A 19,470-nucleotide genomic window follows, 5' to 3' on the forward strand; every position below is an offset into this window, starting at 1 on the left:
CACTAGGGGAACATATTCTAAGTAATAAAGACTTAATTTAGAGTTATTTGGACACTAGGGGAACATATTCTAAGTAATAAAGACTTCATTTAGAGTTATTTGGTTATGGTTAGGGTTACAGCAGTGGTTCTTAACCTGGGTTCGATGGAACCCTAGGGGTTCGGTGAGTCGGCCTCAGGGGTTCGGCGGAGGTCAAGACACACCCGACTCATCGTGTAAATAAAAACATCTCCCTATCGGCGTATTGCGGATACGGCAACAGCAGAAGTCACACTGATTTTAACTAGTCATTATTAAGTACTTATTAATGCCTTATGCGGCATGGCCTTATTATAACCCTAACCCTCTAACCCTGGCCCTAACCCTAACCAAATAACTCTAAATTAAGTCTTTGTTACTTAGAATATGTTCCTCTAGTGTCCAAAAAACTCTGAATTAAGTCTTTGCTACTTAGAATATGTTCTCCATACTAAAGTGTTACCAAAAACATATAACTTTGTCTTGAATTTGAAAAAAAAACATTTTATTTTTCACTAAAGAAGGGTTCGGTGAATGCGCATATGAAACTGGTGGGGTTCGGTACCTCCAACAAGGTTAAGAACCACTGGGTTAGAGGGTTAGGGTCAGGGTTAGAGGGTTAGGGTTATAATAAGGTCATGCCGAATAAGGCATTAATAAGTACTTAATAATGACTAGTTAAGAGCCAATATGTTACTAATTTGCATGTTAATAAGCAACAGCAGCATGTGTTTTTTTACTGGTGCATAAAATGAACCGTGCACGAACATCACCTTGTTCAAAGAATAAAACCAACACAGAGCATAAACTCACAACAAATTACACACCTGCAAACCAGTCAGCTGTTGCCATATCCGTAATACGCCGATAGGGAGAAGTTTGTATTTACACGATGAGTCGGGTGTGTTTTGACCTCCGCCGAACCCGAGGCCGACTCACCGAACCCAGGTTAAGAACCACTGGTCTATAGAATGTGTCGCGGGCCAATAAAAATCGCGCTGCGGGCCACAAATGGCCCCCGGGCCGCACTTTGGACACCCCTGGCTTACAGGGCGGGGTGGCACTTCCAACAAATACTGTACAGGTAAAAGCCAGTAAATTAGAATATTTTGAAAAACTTGATTTATTTCAGTAATTGCATTCAAAAGGTGTAACTTGTACATTATATTTATTCATTGCACACAGACTGATGCATTCAAATGTTTATTTCATTTAATTTTGATGATTTGAAGTGGCAACAAATGAAAATCCAAAATTCCGTGTGTCACAAAATTAGAATATTGTGTAAGGCTAATACAAAAAAGGGATTTTTAGAAATGTTGGCCAACTGAAAAGTATGAAAATGAAAAATATGAGCATGTACAATACTCAATACTTGGTTGGAGCTCCTTTTGCCTCAATTACTGCGTTAATGCGGCGTGGCATGGAGTCGATGAGTTTCTGGCACTGCTCAGGTGTTATGAGAGCCCATGTTGCTCTGATAGTGGCCTTCAACTCTTCTGCGTTTTTGGGTCTGGCATTCTGCATCTTCCTTTTCACAATACCCCACAGATTTTCTATGGGGCTAAGGTCAGGGGAGTTGGCGGGCCAATTTAGAACAGAAATACCATGGTCCGTAAACCAGGCACGGGTAGATTTTGCGCTGAGTGCAGGCGCCAAGTCCTGTTGGAACTTGAAATCTCCATCTCCATAGAGCAGGTCAGCAGCAGGAAGCATGAAGTGCTCTAAAACTTGCTGGTAGACGGCTGCGTTGACCCTGGATCTCAGGAAACAGAGTGGACCGACACCAGCAGATGACATGGCACCCCAAACCATCACTGATGGTGGAAACTTTACACTAGACTTCAGGCAACGTGGATCCTGTGCCTCTCCTGTCTTCCTCCAGACTCTGGGACCTCGATTTCCAAAGGAAATGCAAAATTTGCATGGTTGGGTGATGGTTTGGGGTGCCATGTCATCTGCTGGTGTCGGTCCACTCTGTTTCCTGAGATCCAGGGTCAACGCAGCCGTCTACCAGCAAGTTTTAGAGCACTTCATGCTTCCTGCTGCTGACCTGCTCTATGGAGATGGAGATTTCAAGTTCCAACAGGACTTGGCGCCTGCACACAGCGCAAAATCTACCCGTGCCTGGTTTACGGACCATGGTATTTCTGTTCTAAATTGGCCCGCCAACTCCCCTGACCTTAGCCCCATAGAAAATCTGTGGGGTATTGTGAAAAGGAAGATGCAGAATGCCAGACCCAAAAACGCAGAAGAGTTGAAGGCCACTATCAGAGCAACCTGGGCTCTCATAACACCTGAGCAGTGCCAGAAACTCATCGACTCCATGCCACGCCGCATTAACGCAGTAATTGAGGCAAAAGGAGCTCCAACCAAGTATTGAGTATTGTACATGCTCATATTTTTCATTTTCATACTTTTCAGTTGGCCAACATTTCTAAAAATCCCTTTTTTGTATTAGCCTTACACAATATTCTAATTTTGTGACACACGGAATTTTGGATTTTCATTTGTTGCCACTTCAAATCATCAAAATTAAATGAAATAAACATTTGAATGCATCAGTCTGTGTGCAATGAATAAATATAATGTACAAGTTACACCTTTTGAATGCAATTACTGAAATAAATCAAGTTTTTCAAAATATTCTAATTTACTGGCTTTTACCTGTATATGCGCCTAAGAAAGAACACAGTAATGTACACATTTTTTTATTTACGTACAAAAAAAATTTTTTTTAACAAAAGGTGAACAAAGTGCATCCTATGATTGTCAGTGTCTATCAGTATCCTTCATGGTTATATATAAAGTGTGAAACATGTTTTCTAAATAAATAGAACATGGAGTGCGGTAAAAACAAACCTCATCTTCAAGTTATCGGGTACACTGAGGAGAGTGACTTTAAATGAGCAAATTCACCAGAAAGCCAAACTCCAACAGTCAAAAGGCACATTTGCTTCTTTCTTTTTTTTTTTATACAGTGAAACTGGTGACAGATGCCATGTTCTGTCAGTATCATTATTGTTAGGAATTAAAAAGCAGTCCAACAAACAAGAGTTGAGTGTGTCAGATTTGTGGTGCAAAAGTCAAGCTGGAAACATGGCAGCAATAATCCAAATGTTGACAAAAAAAAGCTCTTAATGGAGTCCATTTGCACGGTGTAATCATATGAGGCGCTCTTCTTTGGGCAAGGGGAGAGACAGGCCGGACTTGTCGGATCTGGTCCCGCCGATCTGTTTTCTCTCCTCTGCGCTGGGCCGGTATGTTCCCTCCATCCTTCTTTTCTTCTTCAGCACACACAGCATCAGCAGCAGAGCCAAGCAGAGAAGGAGCGCCACGGTGGAGATCAGTGCCGACACCGTGGGTGGGATGGGTGTCTGCATCGCTATGGTGACGGACCGCTGCGGACAGGGAAGGGAAATGTCAGACAACGTCACAAGTAACAAGTCAAATGCACATATCCTTATAAACCAAAAAAGCAAAATCATTTCTGCAACCATCCATCCATCTTCTTCCGCTTATCCGAGGTCGGGTCGCGGGGGCAGCAGCCTAAGCAGGGAAGCCCAGACTTCCCTCTCCCCGGCCACTTCGTCCAGCTCTTCCCGGGGGATCCTGAGGTGTTCCCAGGCCAGCCGGGTTACATAGTCTTACCAACGTGTCCTGGGTCTTCCCCGTGGCCTCCTTCCAGTCAGACATGCCCTAAACACCTCCCTAGGGAGGCGTTCGGGTTGCATCCTGACCAGATGCCCGAAATTTCTGCAACTTAATTGATTATTTTGAACAAAAGCATTTGACACAATTAATCATGATATTTTAATACAAAAATTAGAACGGTATGGTCTTGAACTGGGTAAGAAGCTATTTAACCAACAGGAAGCAATATGTGAAGATAGGTGAACATATGTCAACACAGCTAGATATATCTTGTGGTGTACCCCAAGGATCAATACTGGGACCAAGATTGTTTTGTTTAATCCTTATATAAACGATATCTGTAAAGTCACAAAGGACCTAAAGTTAGTTTTATTTGCAGACGACACAACAGCTTTCTGTTCAGGAGAGAACCCACAGAAGCTAATATAAATAATAACAGAATACATGAACAAATTAAAAAGATGGTTTGACAAAAACAGACTATCCTTGAATCGCAGTAAAACTAAAATAATGCTATTTGGTCACTGTAAAAAAAAAAAGAGCATCATACACGAATACAAATAGACGGAGTAGATATTGAAAGGGTAAAGGAAACTACATTTTTGAGAGTATTAATAGATGATGGAATGAACTGTAAATTTCATATATAAAATATACAACATAAAGTGGCAAGAAACATTTCAATAATGAACAAAGAGCTAAAAATAACTTCATATTCTCTACTGCTCGCTAGTGTTACCATATGAGTTATTGTGTAGAAATATGGGGAAACCACTACAAATGTGCGCTCCATTCATTAACCGTGTTACAAAAAAGATCAATTAGAATAATACATAATGTTGGATACAGACAACATACAAACCCTTTATTTATTGAGTTGAAAATATTGAAGTTCAATGATTTGGTAAAATTGCAAACAGCTAAATCTATGAACAAAGCAAACTATAACCTTCTACCAAAGAATGTACAACAATTATTCCCAACTAAAGATCTTACATCTCTGTAAAACTAAAAGAATGTTCTTTGGTAACAGCAGAAGAGAAATTCAAACAAATACAAATAGACACAGTAGACATTGAAAGGATAAAATAAATCAAATTTATGAGTGTAATAATGGATGATAAAATGAACTGGAAATCTCATTTAAAAAAAATAATATATATATATATATATATATATATACATGTATATATATACACACACAACATAAAGTAGAAAGAAATACTTATTTGTTCTAGACCGGGGGTCGGCAACCCGCGGCTCTAGAGCCGCTTTAGCGCCGCCCTAGTGGCTCTCTGGAGCTTTTTCAAAAATGTATGAAAAATGAAAAAAAGATGAGGGGGAAAAAACATATTTTTTGTTTTAATATGGTTTCTGTAGGAGGACAAACATGACACAAACCTCCTTAATTGTTACAAAGCACACTGTTTATATTAAACATGCTTCACTGATTCGAGTATTTGGCGAGCGCGGTTTTGTCCTACTAATTTTGGCGGTCCTTGAACTCACCATAGTTTGTTTACATGTATAACTTTCTAGAACGTGTTTTATGCCACTTCTTTTTCTGTCTCATTTTGTCCACCAAACTTTTAACGTTGTGCGTGAATGCACAAAGGTGAGTTTTGTTGATGTTATTGACTTGTGTGGAGTGCTAATCAGACATATTTGGTCACTGCATGACTGCAAGCTAATCGATGCTAACATGCTATTTAGGCTAGCTCAATGTACATATTGCATCATTATGCCTCATTTGTAGCTATATTTGAGGGCATTTAGTTTCCTTTAAGTCCTCTTAATTCAATGTATATCTCATGACACACTATCTGTATGTAATAAGGCTTTTAATTTTTTGCGGCTCCAGACAGATTTGTTTTTGTATTTTTGGTCCAATATGGCTCTTTCACCATTTTGGGTTGCCGACCCCTGTTCTAGACCAAAAACCACTCCATATTATTTACCGCTCACTAGTGTCACCAAGTTATTGTGTAGAAATATGGGGAAATAACTACAGAAGTAAATTTTACTTGCTATCTTGCTAACCAAAAAAGACAATCATACATAACGTGGCTATAGAGAACATACAAACCTTTATTTATGAATCCAAATAATTGAAATTCAATGATTTGGTACATTTGCAAACAGCTAAAATGATGTACAAAGCAAACTATAACCTGCTACCAACCATTCTTCACATTTAAAACATCTGGATGCACACACATCACTTAAAACCTTAAATATATCAGAAAATGGAATTGGAATGGATAATGCAAAGAAGTCAAACGATGTATGAAACAGTTTAAGAGGTTGTTTAAAGCAGTGGTTCTCAACCTTTTTTTCAGTGATGTACCCCCTGTGAACATTTTTTTTAATTCAAGTACCCCCTAATCAGAGCAAAGCATTTTTGTTTGAAAAAAAGAGATAAAGAAGTAAAATACAGCACCATGTCATCAGTTTCTGATTTATTAAATTGTATAACAGTGCAAAAATATTGCTCATGTGCTGTGGTCTTTCTTGAACTATTTGGAAAAAAAAGATATAAAAATAACTAAAAACTTGTTGAAAAATAAACAAGTGATTCAATCATAAATAAAGATTTCTACACATAGAAGTAATAATCAACTTAAAGTGCCCTCTTTGGGGATTGTAATAGAGATCCATCTGGATTCATGAACTTAATTCTAAACATTTCTTCACAAAAAAAGAAATATTTAACATCAATATTTATGGAACATGTCCACAAAAAATCTAGCTGTCAACACTGAATATTGCATTGTTGCATTTATTTTCACAGTTCTTTTTGACAGACATTTTTTTTTAAATCTCACGTACCCCTTGGCATACCTTCAAGTACCCCCATTTGAGAACCACTGGTTTAAACTACACGTGTTTGCAAAGTGCAAAAAAAAAATAATTAAAAATGAGATATTCATCTTATTAAATGAATCATACTGTAACTGACTTAACGACGTATTAAAATGACTGTTGTATTTAGAAATATTTGATGTAAATTGTGTTACAAATTGAGAGAAAGAAGTAAACATATGTGTTAGTATGTTGTAGGGTTGCACGGTATACCCGTTTTAGTATAGTACCGCGATACTAATGAATCGTATTCGGTACTATACCGCCTCTAAAAAGTACTGGTCCACCCCCCCCCCGTCCTCGTCGTCACGTTGTGTCATGCAGACGAGCATGTTCGGCAGTGCACAATCACGGAGTACTTACAAGCAGACACAGTGTAGACAAAAAAATGGAGAACGGACGCATTTTGGCTTAAAAACTGACAATAAAGGTGAAGCTGAACACTAAAACGCCCTCAGTTAGAGGTGCTTTAAGACATGGCTAGCTAGCTAGCGGCTAATGTCTCTCCGCAGTCAGCAGCGTTTTAACTGCTTCTAAATCACTAATCATTGTCTCCATGGCGACTAGTAGAGTACATTTATTCCAAGTATCATCCCTGTAGGATAAGCATTCGCTATACACCGCAGCACATAACATTGGATGTGTTGAAACTGGTCCTGAATTACCAAAGTCAAGTCAAGAATTCACTAGGTCCAATCATTAACCATTAAGACGATCATCTTATCTTGGAACACACTACACACATGTGAATGAAGGGCATACTGACTCAACAGCCATATAGTGAAACCACACTAAACAACAATGACAAACACATTTTGGGAGAATATTTGCACCGCAACACAACATAAACACTACAGAACAAATACCCAGAATTCCCTGCAGCAAAAACTTTTCCGGGACGCCACAATAGAAACAAACGCCATCGGTGGATCTACACCTAACATCCACTGTAATGATACCAAGTATAATAGCGTATCTAGTCGATACTACTATGATTACATCAATATTTTCTAGCATCACAAAATCTTATTTCGTTTTTTTAAATGTATATTATGTTTATAAACTCAGGAAATATGTCCCTGGACACATGAGGACTTTGAATATGACCAATGTATGATCCTGTAACGACTTGGTATCGGATTGATACCCAAATTTGTGGTATCATCCAGAACTAATGTAAAGTATCAAACAACAGAAGAATAAGTGATTATTACATTTTAACAGAAGTGTAGATAGAACATGTTAAAAGAGAAAGTAAGCAGATATTAACAGTAAATTAACAAGTAGATTAATAATTTATTTTCTACTGCTTGTCCTTAATAATGTTGACAAAATAATAGAATGGAAAATGACACAATATGTTACTGCATATGTCAGCAGACTAATTAGGAGCCTTTGTTTGTTTACTTACTAATAAAAGACAAGTTGTCTAGTATGTTCACTATTTTATTTAAGGACCAATGTGCAATAATAAACATATGTTTAATGTACCCTAAGATTTTTTGTTAAAATAAAGCCAATAATGCAATTTTTTTGGTGGTCCTCTTTATTTAGAAAAGTACCAAAAAGTATCGAATAATTTTAGTACTGGTACCAAAATATTGGTATTGTTACAACACTACCCTGGACACATGAGGATTTTGAATATGACCAATGTATGATTTTGTAACTACTTGGTATCGGATTGATACCCAAATTTGTGGTATCATCCAAAACTAATGTAAAGTATCAAACAACAGAAGAATAAGTGATTATTACATTTTAACAGAAGTGTAAATAGAACATGTTAAAAGAGAAAGTAAGCAGATATTAACAGTAAATTAACAAGTAGATTAATAATTTATTTTCTACTGCTTGTCCTTAATAATGTTGACAAAATAATAGAATGGAAAATGACACAATATGTTACTGCATATGTCAGCAGACTCATTAGGAGCCTTTGTTTGTTTACTTACTACTAAAAGACAAGTTGTCTAGTATGTTCACTATTTTATTTAAGTACAAACTTGCAATAATAAACATATGTTTAATGTACCCTAAGATTTTTTGTTAAAATAAAGCCAATAATGCAATTTTTTTGGTGGTCCTCTTTATTTAGAAAAGTACCGAAAAGTATCGAAATTATTTTAATACCGGTACCAAAATATTGGTATCGTTACAACACTACCCTGGACACATGAGGATTTTGAATACGACCAATGTATGATTTTGTAACTACTTGGTATCGGATTGATACCCAAATTTGTGGTATCATCCAAAACTAATGTAAAGTATCAAACAACAGAAGAATAAGGGATTATTACATTTTAACAGAAGTGTAGATAGAACATGTTAAAAGAGAAAGTAAGCAGATATTAACAGTAAATGAACAAGTAGATTAATAATTCATTTTCTACCTCTTATCCTTAATAATGTTGACAAAATAATAGAATGATAAATGACACAATATGTTACTGCATATGTCAGCAGACTCATTAGGAGCCTTTGTTTGTTTACTTACTACTAAAAGACAAGTTGTCTAGTATGTTCACTATTTTATTTAAGGACAAACGTGCAATAATAAACATATGTTTAATGTACCCAAAGATTTTTTGTTAAAATAAAGCCAATAATGCAATTTTTTTGGTGGTCCTCTTTATTTAGAAAAGTACCGAAAAGTATCGAAATTATTTTAATACCGGTACCAAAATATTGGTATCGTTACAACACTACCCTGGACACATGAGGACTTTGAATATGACCAATGTATGATTTTGTAACTACTTGGTATCGGATTGATACCCAAATTTGTGGTATCATCCAAAACTAATGTAAAGTATCTAACAACAGAAGAATAAGTGATTATTACATTTTAACAGAAGTGTAGATAGAACATGTTAAAAGAGAAAGTAAGCAGATATTAACAGTAAATTAACAAGTAGATTAATAATTTATTTTCTACTGCTTGTCTTTAATAATGTTGACAAAATAATAGAATGGAAAATGACACAATATGTTACTGCATATGTCAGCAGACTCATTAGGAGCCTTTGTTTGTTTACTTACTACTAAAAGACAAGTTGTCTTGTATGTTCACTATTTTATTTAAGGACAAACTTGCAATAATAAACATATGTTTAATGTACCCTTAGATTTTTTGTTAAAATAAAGCCAATAATGCAATTTTTTTGGTGGTCCTCTTTATTTAGAAAAGTACCGAAAAGTATCGAATAATTTTAGTACTGGTACCAAAATATTGGTATCGTTACAACACTACCCTGGACACATGAGGACTTTGAATACGACCAATGTATGATCCTGTAACGACTTGGTATCAGATTGATACCCAAATTTGTGGTATCATCCAAAACTAATGTAAAGTATCAAACAACAGAAGAATAAGTAATTATTACATTTTAACAGAAGTGCAGATAGAACATGTTAAAAGAGAAAGTAAGCAGATATTAACAGTAAATTAACAAGTAGTTTAATAATTCATTTTCTACCGCTTATCCTTAATAATGTTGACAAAATAATAGAATGATAAATGACACAATATGTTACTGCATATGTCAGCAGACTCATTAGGAGCCTTTGTTTGTTTGCTTACTACTAAAAGACAAGTTGTCTAGTATGTTAACTATTTTATTTAAGGACAAACGTGCAATAAGAAACATATGTTTAATGTATCCTTAGATTTTTTGTTCAAATAAAGCCAATAATGCAATTTTTTTGGTGGTCCTCTTTATTTAGAAAAGTACCGAAAAGTATCGAAATTATTTTAGTACCGGTACCAAAATATTGGTATCGTTACAACACTACCCTGGACACATGAGGACTTTGAATATGACCAATGTATGATCCTGTAACGACTTGGTATCAGATTGATACCCAAATTTGTGGTATCATCCAAAACTAATGTAAAGTATCTAACAACAGAAGAATAAGTGATTATTACATTTTAACAGAAGTGTAGATAGAACATGTTAAAAGAGAAAGTAAGCAGATATTAACAGTAAATTAACAAGTAGATTAATAATTTATTTTCTACTGCTTGTCCTTAATAATGTTGACAAAATAATAGAATGGAAAATGACACAATATGTTACTGCATATGTCAGCAGACTCATTAGGAGCCTTTGTTTGTTTACTTACTACTAAAAAACAAGTTTTCTAGTATGTTCACTATTTTATTTAAGGACAAACTTGCAATAAGAAACATATGTTTAATGTATCCTTAGATTTTTTTGTTAAAATAAAGCAAATAATGCAATTTTTTGGGTGGTCCTCTTTATTTAGAAAAGTACCGAAAAGTATCGAAATTATTTTAGTACCGGTACCAAAATATTGGTATCGTTACAACACTACCCTGGACACGTGAGGATTTTGAATATGACCAATGTATGATCCTGTAACGACTTGGTATCGGATTGATACCCAAATTTGTGGTATCATCCAAAACTAATGTAAAGTATCAAACAACAGAAGAATAAGTGATTATTACATTTTAACAGAAGTTTAGATAGAACATGTTAAAAGAGAAAGTAAGCAGATATTAACAGTAAATTAACAAGTAGATTAATAATTTATTTTCTACTGCTTGTCCTTAATAATGTTGACAAAATAATAGAATGGAAAATGACACAATATGTTACTGCATATGTCAGCAGACTCATTAGGAGCCTTTGTTTGTTCATTTACTACTAAAAAACAAGTTTTCTAGTATGTTCACTATTTTATTTAAGGACAAACTTGCAATAAGAAACATATGTTTAATGTACCCTTAGATTTTTTTGTTAAAATAAAGCCAATAATGCAATTTTTTTGGTGGTCCTCTTTATTTAGAAAAGTACCGAAAAGTATCGAAATTATTTTAGTACCGGTACCAAAATATTGGTATCGTTACAACACTACCCTGGACACATGAGGATTTTGAATATGACCAATGTATGATTTTGTAACTACTTGGTATCGGATTGATACCCAACTTTGTGGTATCATCCAAAACTAATGTAAAGTATCAAACAACAGAAGAATAAGTGATTATTACATTTTAACAGAAGTGTAGATAGAACATGTTAAAAGAGAAAGTAAGCAGATATTAACAGTAAATTAACAAGTAGATTAATAATTTATTTTCTACTGCTTGTCCTTAATAATGTTGACAAAATAATAGAATGATAAATGACACAAGATGTTACTGCATATGTCAGCAGACTAATTAGGAGCCTTTGTTTGTTTACTTACTAATAAAAGACAAGTTGTCTAGTATGTTAACTATTTTATTTAAGGACAAACTTGCAATAAGAAACATATGTTTAATGTACCCTTAGATTTTTTGTTAAAATAAAGCCAATAATGCAATTTTTTTGGTGGTCCTCTTTATTTAGAAAAGTACCGAAAAGTATCGAAATTATTTTAGTACCAGTACCAAAATATTGGTATCGTTACAACACTACCCTGGACACATGAGGATTTTGAATATGACCAATGTATGATTTTGTAACTACTTGGTATCGGATTGATACCCAAATTTGTGGTATCATCCAAAACTAATGTAAAGTATCAAACAACAGAAGAATAAGTGATTATTACATTTTAACAGAAGTGTAGATAGAACATGTTGAAAGAGAAAGTAAGCAGATATTAACAGTAAATTAACAAGTAGATTAATAATTTATTTTCTACTGCTTGTCCTTAATAATGTTGATAAAATAATAGAATGATAAATGACACAATATGTTACTGCATATGTCAGCAGACTAAATTAGGAGCCTTTGTTTGTTTACTTACTACTAAAAGACAAGTTGTCTAGTATGTTCACTATTTTATTTAAGGACCAATGTGCAATAAGAAACATATGTTTAATGTACCCTTAGATTTTTTGTTAAAATAAAGCCAATAATGCAATTTTTTTGGTGGTCCTCTTTATTTAGAAAAGTACCGAAAAGTATCGAAATTATTTTAGTACCAGTACCAAAATATTGGTATCGTTACAACACTACCCTGGACACATGAGGATTTTGAATATGACCAATGTATGATTTTGTAACTACTTGGTATCGGATTGATACCCAAATTTGTGGTATCATCCAAAACTAATGTAAAGTATCAAACAACAGAAGAATAAGTGATTATTACATTTTAACAGAAGTGTAGATAGAACATGTTGAAAGAGAAAGTAAGCAGATATTAACAGTAAATTAACAAGTAGATTAATAATTTATTTTCTACTGCTTGTCCTTAATAATGTTGATAAAATAATAGAATGATAAATGACACAATATGTTACTGCATATGTCAGCAGACTAAATTAGGAGCCTTTGTTTGTTTACTTACTACTAAAAGACAAGTTGTCTAGTATGTTCACTATTTTATTTAAGGACCAATGTGCAATAAGAAACATATGTTTAATGTACCCTTAGATTTTTTGTTAAAATAAAGCCAATAATGCAATTTTTTTGGTGGTCCTCTTTATTTAGAAAAGTACCGAAAAGTATCGAAATAATTTTAGTACCGGTACCAAAATATTGGTATCGTTACAACACTACCCTGGACACATGAGGATTTTGAATATGACCAATGTATGATTTTGTAACTACTTGGTATCGGATTGATACCCAAATTTGTGGTATCATCCAAAACTAATGTAAAGTATCAAACAACAGAAGAATAAGTGATTATTACATTTTAACAGAAGTGTAGATAGAACATGTTAAAAGAGAAAGTAAGCAGATATTAGCAGTAAATGAACAAGTAGATTAATAATTCATTTTCTACCGCTTGTCCTTAATAATGTTGACAAAATAATAGAATGGAAAATGACACAATATGTTACTGCATATGTCAGCAGACTAATTAGGAGCCTTTGTTTGTTTACTTACTACTAAAAGACAAGTTGTCTAGTATGTTCACTATTTTATTTAAGGACAAACTTGCAATAAGAAACATATGTTTAATGTATTCTAAGATTTTTTGTTAAAATAAAGCCAATAATGCAATTTTTTTGGTGGTCCTCTTTATTTAGAAAAGTACCGAAAAGTATCGAAATTATTTTAGTACCGGTACCAAAATATTGGTATCAGGACAACACTAGTATGTTGTGGAAAAGGGGTAGCATTAAATAAGCTGCTTTTCGGCATGTGGCAAGGAGAAATAAAAAAAAAATACATATGTTATGTCTGATATTGAAACTGGATACATATTCCAAACAAACTGCAACCAACTAATAATAAAACAAACTTAGGCAAATGTGCAGTGTCATCAACTTTGGATGCAATTCTTGCAATGGATGCCATTAGATTGAGCCTGTGTGCCTAATGTTTTGACCATAACCAAGAAAAAGTACACACTTATTTCATGTTGTCATCAAATGATTCGAAGCTAATGTGCGCGACTATTCTCGATAGACGAATTGGAGTACCTGTACGCAGCAGGATGTGGTGTCTGAGGGCAGGAATGCGGTCTTTCCTGCCGCACCTGTCCTTGATGAGCACATCAACAAACACCTGAGCTGTTTCTTTCAGAGTTACACGCGATTCGTTCTACGACATATTTACCTGTCGAACGGCCAGCAACCCGTGCGGAAAAGGTGAGCCGTTTTGAGGAGGTCCCAGTTGAAAAGAAAAAACAACAAATTTGATCCGACGAGACGAAGCGGCCGTCACACGCACAGCCGGAACTGATGGCTCCCTCTCTACCTGGTCGTATGGTAATGAGGCAGGTCACGTGGTCCAGCTTGGCCAATCAGAAGTCGCTCACTCTGGTTCGCTCAAATTTTGCTGATACTTTTGTATTTTCACACACTCTGCATAGAGACACATTTATCTAATGCAACATTTAAATTAATACCATTTTATACACATATGTTAATAGCATCAGTGACACGTGGTCAGGGAAGACAGTCCTCTTGAAAAAAATGGGTAATAGTAAAAAAAAAAATGTCTTACATGCTTTGAGCTATTAATCTCGATTAGAGTTGAAGTATAGTTCTAATGGAAGAAACATTATAATTGTGTGAATGCTCCAAAGCATTCACACATATGGTTTTCTACACCAAAAGTAATATATTTATTATTGTGAGAATGCTCCAAATAATTCACACATATGGTTTTCTACACCAAAAGTAATGCATTTATTATTGTGTGAATGCTCCAAAGCATTCACACATATGGTTTTCTACACCAAAATTCATCCATTTATTATTATTGTGTGAATGCTCCAAATAATTCACACATATGGTTTTCTACACCAAAATTAATTAATTTATTATTGTGTGAATGATCCAAAGCATTCACACATATGGTTTTCTACACCAAAATTAATCTATTTATTCAACTTATTATTATTGTGTGAATGCTCCAAAGCATTTACACATATGGTTTTCTACTCCAAAATTCATCTATTTATTCTATTTATTGAACTTATTTTTATTGTGTGAATGCTCCAAAGCATTCACACATATGGCTTTCTACACCAAAATTAATCTATTTATTCAAATTATTATTATTGTGTGAATGCTCCAAAGCATTTACACATATGGTTTTCTACACCAAAATGCATCTATTTATACATCTTATTATTATTGTGTGAATGCTCCAAAGCATTCACACATATGGTTTTCTACACCAAAATTAATTAATGTATTATTGTGTGAATGCTCCAAAGCATTTACACATATGGTTTTCTACTCCAAAATTCATCTATTTCTTCTATTTATTCAACTTATTATTATTGTGTGAATGCTCCAAAGCATTTACACATATGGTTTTATACACCAAAATTCATCTATTTATTCTATTTATTATTATTGTGTGAATGCTTCAAAGCATTTACACATATGGTTTTCTACTCCAAAATTCATCTATTTATTCTATTTATTGAACTTATTTTTATTGTGTGAATGCTCCAAAGCATTCACACATATGGTTTTCTACACCAAAATTAATCTATTTATTCAACTTATTATTATTGTGTGAATGCTCCAAAGCATTCACACATATGGTTTTCTACACCAAAAGTAATATATTTATTATTGTGAGAATGCTCCAAATAATTCACACATATGGTTTTCTACACCAAAATTAATCTATTTATTCAACTTATTATTGTGTGAATGCTTCAAAGCATTTACACATATGGTTTTCTACTCCAAAATTCATCTATTTATTCTATTTATTGAACTTATTTTTATTGTGTGAATGCTCCAAAGCATTCACACATATGGCTTTCTACACCAAAATTAATCTATTTATTCAAATTATTATTATTGTGTGAATGCTCCAAAGCATTTACACATATGGTTTTCTACACCAAAATGCATCTATTTATACATCTTATTATTATTGTGTGAATGCTCCAAAGCATTCACACATATGGTTTTCTACACCAAAATTAATTAATGTATTATTGTGTGAATGCTCCAAAGCATTTACACATATGGTTTTCTACTCCAAAATTCATCTATTTCTTCTATTTATTCAACTTATTATTATTGTGTGAATGCTCCAAAGCATTTACACATATGGTTTTATACTCCAAAATTCATCTATTTATTCTATTTATTATTATTGTGTGAATGCTTCAAAGCATTTACACATATGGTTTTCTACTCCAAAATTCATCTATTTATTCTATTTATTGAACTTATTTTTATTGTGTGAATGCTCCAAAGCATTCACACATATGGCTTTCTACACCAAAATTAATCTATTTATTCAAATTATTATTATTGTGTGAATGCTCCAAAGCATTTACACATATGGTTTTCTACACCAAAAGTAATATATTTATTATTGTGAGAATGCTCCAAATAATTCACACATATGGTTTTCTACACCAAAAGTAATGCATTTATTATTGTGTGAATGCTCCAAAGCATTCACACATATGGTTTTCTACACCAAAATTCATCCATTTATTATTATTGTGTGAATGCTCCAAATAATTCACACATATGGTTTTCTACACCAAAATTAATTAATTTATTATTGTGTGAATGATCCAAAGCATTCACACATATGGTTTTCTACACCAAAATTAATCTATTTATTCAACTTATTATTATTGTGTGAATGCTCCAAAGCATTCACACATATGGTTTTCTACACCAAAATTAATCTATTTATTCAACTTATTATTATTGTATGAATGCTTCAAAGCATTTACACATATGGTTTTCTACTCCAAAATTAATCTATTTATTCTATTTATTGAACTTATTTTTATTGTGTGAATGCTCCAAAGCATTCATACATATGGCTTTCTACACCAAAATTAATCTATTTATTCAAATTATTATTATTGTGTGAATGCTCCAAAGCATTTACACATATGGTTTTCTACACCAAAATGCATCTATTTATACATCTTATTATTATTGTGTGAATGCTCCAAAGCATTCACACATATGGTTTTCTACACCAAAATTAATTAATGTATTATTGTGTGAATGCTCCAAAGCATTTACACATATGGTTTTCTACTCCAAAATTCATCTATTTCTTCTATTTATTCAACTTATTATTATTGTGTGAATGCTCCAAAGCATTTACACATATGGTTTTCTACTCCAAAATTCATCTATTTATTCTATTTATTGAACTTATTATTATTGTGTGAATGCTCCAAAGCATTCACACATATGGCTTTCTACATCAAAATGTATCTATTTATTCAAATTATTATTATTGTGTGAATGCTCCAAAGCATTTACACATATGGTTTTCTACACCAAAATGCATCTATTTATACATCTTATTATTATATGGTTTTCTACACCAAAATCAATTAATGTATTATTGTGTGAATGCTCCAAAGCATTTACACATATGGTTTTCTACTCCAAAATTCATCTATTTCTTCTATTTATTCAACTTATTATTATTGTGTGAATGCTCCAAAGCATTTACACATATGGTTTTCTACTCCAAAATTAATCTATTTCTTCTATTTATTCAACTTATGATTATTGTGTGAATGCTCCAAAGCATTTACACATATGGTTTTCTACTCCAAAATTAATCTATTTATTCAACTTATTGTTATTGTGTGAATGCTTCAAAGCATTCACACATATGGCTTTATACACCAAAATGCATCTATTTATTCAAATTATTATTATTGTGTAAATGCTCCAAAGCATTTACACATATGGTTTTCTACACCAAAATTAATCTATTTTTTCAAATTACTATTATTGTGTGAATGCTCCAAAGCATTTACACATATGGTTTTCTACTCCAAAATTCATCTATTTATTCTATTTATTGAACTTATTATCATTGTGTGAATGCTCCAAAGCATTTACACATATGGTTTTCTACACCAAAATGCATCTATTTATACATCTTATTATTATTGTGTGAATGCTCCAAAGCATTCACACATATGGTTTTCTACACCAAAAGTAATATATTTATTATTGTGAGAATGCTCCAAATAATTCACACATATGGTTTTCTACACCAAAAGTAATGCATTTATTATTGTGTGAATGCTCCAAAGCATTCACACATATGGTTTTCTACACCAAAATTCATCCATTTATTATTATTGTGTGAATGCTCCAAATAATTCACACATATGGTTTTCTACACCAAAATTAATTAATGTATTATTGTGTGAATGCTCCAAAGCATTTACACATATGGTTTTCTACTCCAAAATTCATCTATTTCTTCTATTTATTCAACTTATTATTATTGTGTGAATGCTCCAAAGCATTTACACATATGGTTTTATACTCCAAAATTCATCTATTTATTCTATTTATTATTATTGTGTGAATGCTTCAAAGCATTTACACATATGGTTTTCTACTCCAAAATTCATCTATTTATTCTATTTATTGAACTTATTTTTATTGTGTGAATGCTCCAAAGCATTCACACATATGGCTTTCTACACCAAAATTAATCTATTTATTCAAATTATTATTATTGTGTGAATGCTCCAAAGCATTCACACATATGGTTTTCTACACCAAAAGTAATATATTTATTATTGTGAGAATGCTCCAAATAATTCACACATATGGTTTTCTACACCAAAAGTAATGCATTTATTATTGTGTGAATGCTCCAAAGCATTCACACATATGGTTTTCTACACCAAAATTCATCCATTTATTATTATTGTGTGAATGCTCCAAATAATTCACACATATGGTTTTCTACACCAAAATTAATTAATTTATTATTGTGTGAATGATCCAAAGCATTCACACATATGGTTTTCTACACCAAAATTAATTAATTTATTATTGTGTGAATGATCCAAAGCATTCACACATATGGTTTTCTACACCAAAATTAATCTATTTATTCAACTTATTATTATTGTGTGAATGCTCCAAAGCATTTACACATATGGTTTTCTACACCAAAAGTAATATATTTATTATTGTGAGAATGCTCCAAATAATTCACACATATGGTTTTCTACACCAAAAGTAATGCATTTATTATTGTGTGAATGCTCCAAAGCATTCACACATATGGTTTTCTACACCAAAATTCATCCATTTATTATTATTGTGTGAATGCTCCAAATAATTCACACATATGGTTTTCTACACCAAAATTAATTAATTTATTATTGTGTGAATGATCCAAAGCATTCACACATATGGTTTTCTACACCAAAATTAATCTATTTATTCAACTTATTATTATTGTGTGAATGCTCCAAAGCATTCACACATATGGTTTTCTACACCAAAATTAATCTATTTATTCAACTTATTATTATTGTGTGAATGCTCCAAAGCATTCACACATATGGTTTTCTACTCCAAAATTCATCTATTTATTCTATTTATTGAACTTATTTTTATTGTGTGAATGCTCCAAAGCATTCACGCATATGGCTTTCTACACCAAAATTAATCTATTTATTCAAATTATTATTATTGTGTGAATGCTCCAAAGCATTTACACATATGGTTTTCTACACCAA

The 19,470-nt window shown here is 33.0% G+C and overlaps 1 protein-coding gene across 1 annotated transcript; it reads right to left on the reverse strand.

Moving 5' to 3' along the window:
- Window positions 1-2,702: 2,702 nt before the first annotated feature.
- On the reverse strand, window positions 2,703-14,326 carry crb3b (crumbs homolog 3b). The gene is made up of 4 exons (XM_072916466.1): window positions 14,318-14,326; window positions 14,073-14,250; window positions 13,937-13,992; window positions 2,703-3,419 (listed from the first exon to the last, which is right to left on the reverse strand). Exons 1-4 carry the CDS (start codon window positions 14,324-14,326, stop codon window positions 3,183-3,185), a joined length of 480 nt encoding a protein of 159 aa, XP_072772567.1. The 3' UTR covers window positions 2,703-3,182.
- Between the last annotated feature and the right edge of the window lie 5,144 nt (window positions 14,327-19,470).

Source organism: Nerophis lumbriciformis, linkage group LG27, assembly GCF_033978685.3.
Source record: "Nerophis lumbriciformis linkage group LG27, RoL_Nlum_v2.1, whole genome shotgun sequence".
Lineage (NCBI taxonomy): Eukaryota > Metazoa > Chordata > Actinopteri > Syngnathiformes > Syngnathidae > Nerophis > Nerophis lumbriciformis.

Coding starts and splice junctions, on each gene's coding strand:
- crb3b (XM_072916466.1), bottom strand. Junction 13,993..14,072: donor GGTTGCTGGCCGTTCGACAG/GTAAATATGTCG, acceptor CATCAAGGACAG/GTGCGGCAGGAAAGACCGCA. Junction 3,420..13,936: donor CCACATCCTGCTGCGTACAG/GTACTCCAATTC, acceptor CCCTGTCCGCAG/CGGTCCGTCACCATAGCGAT.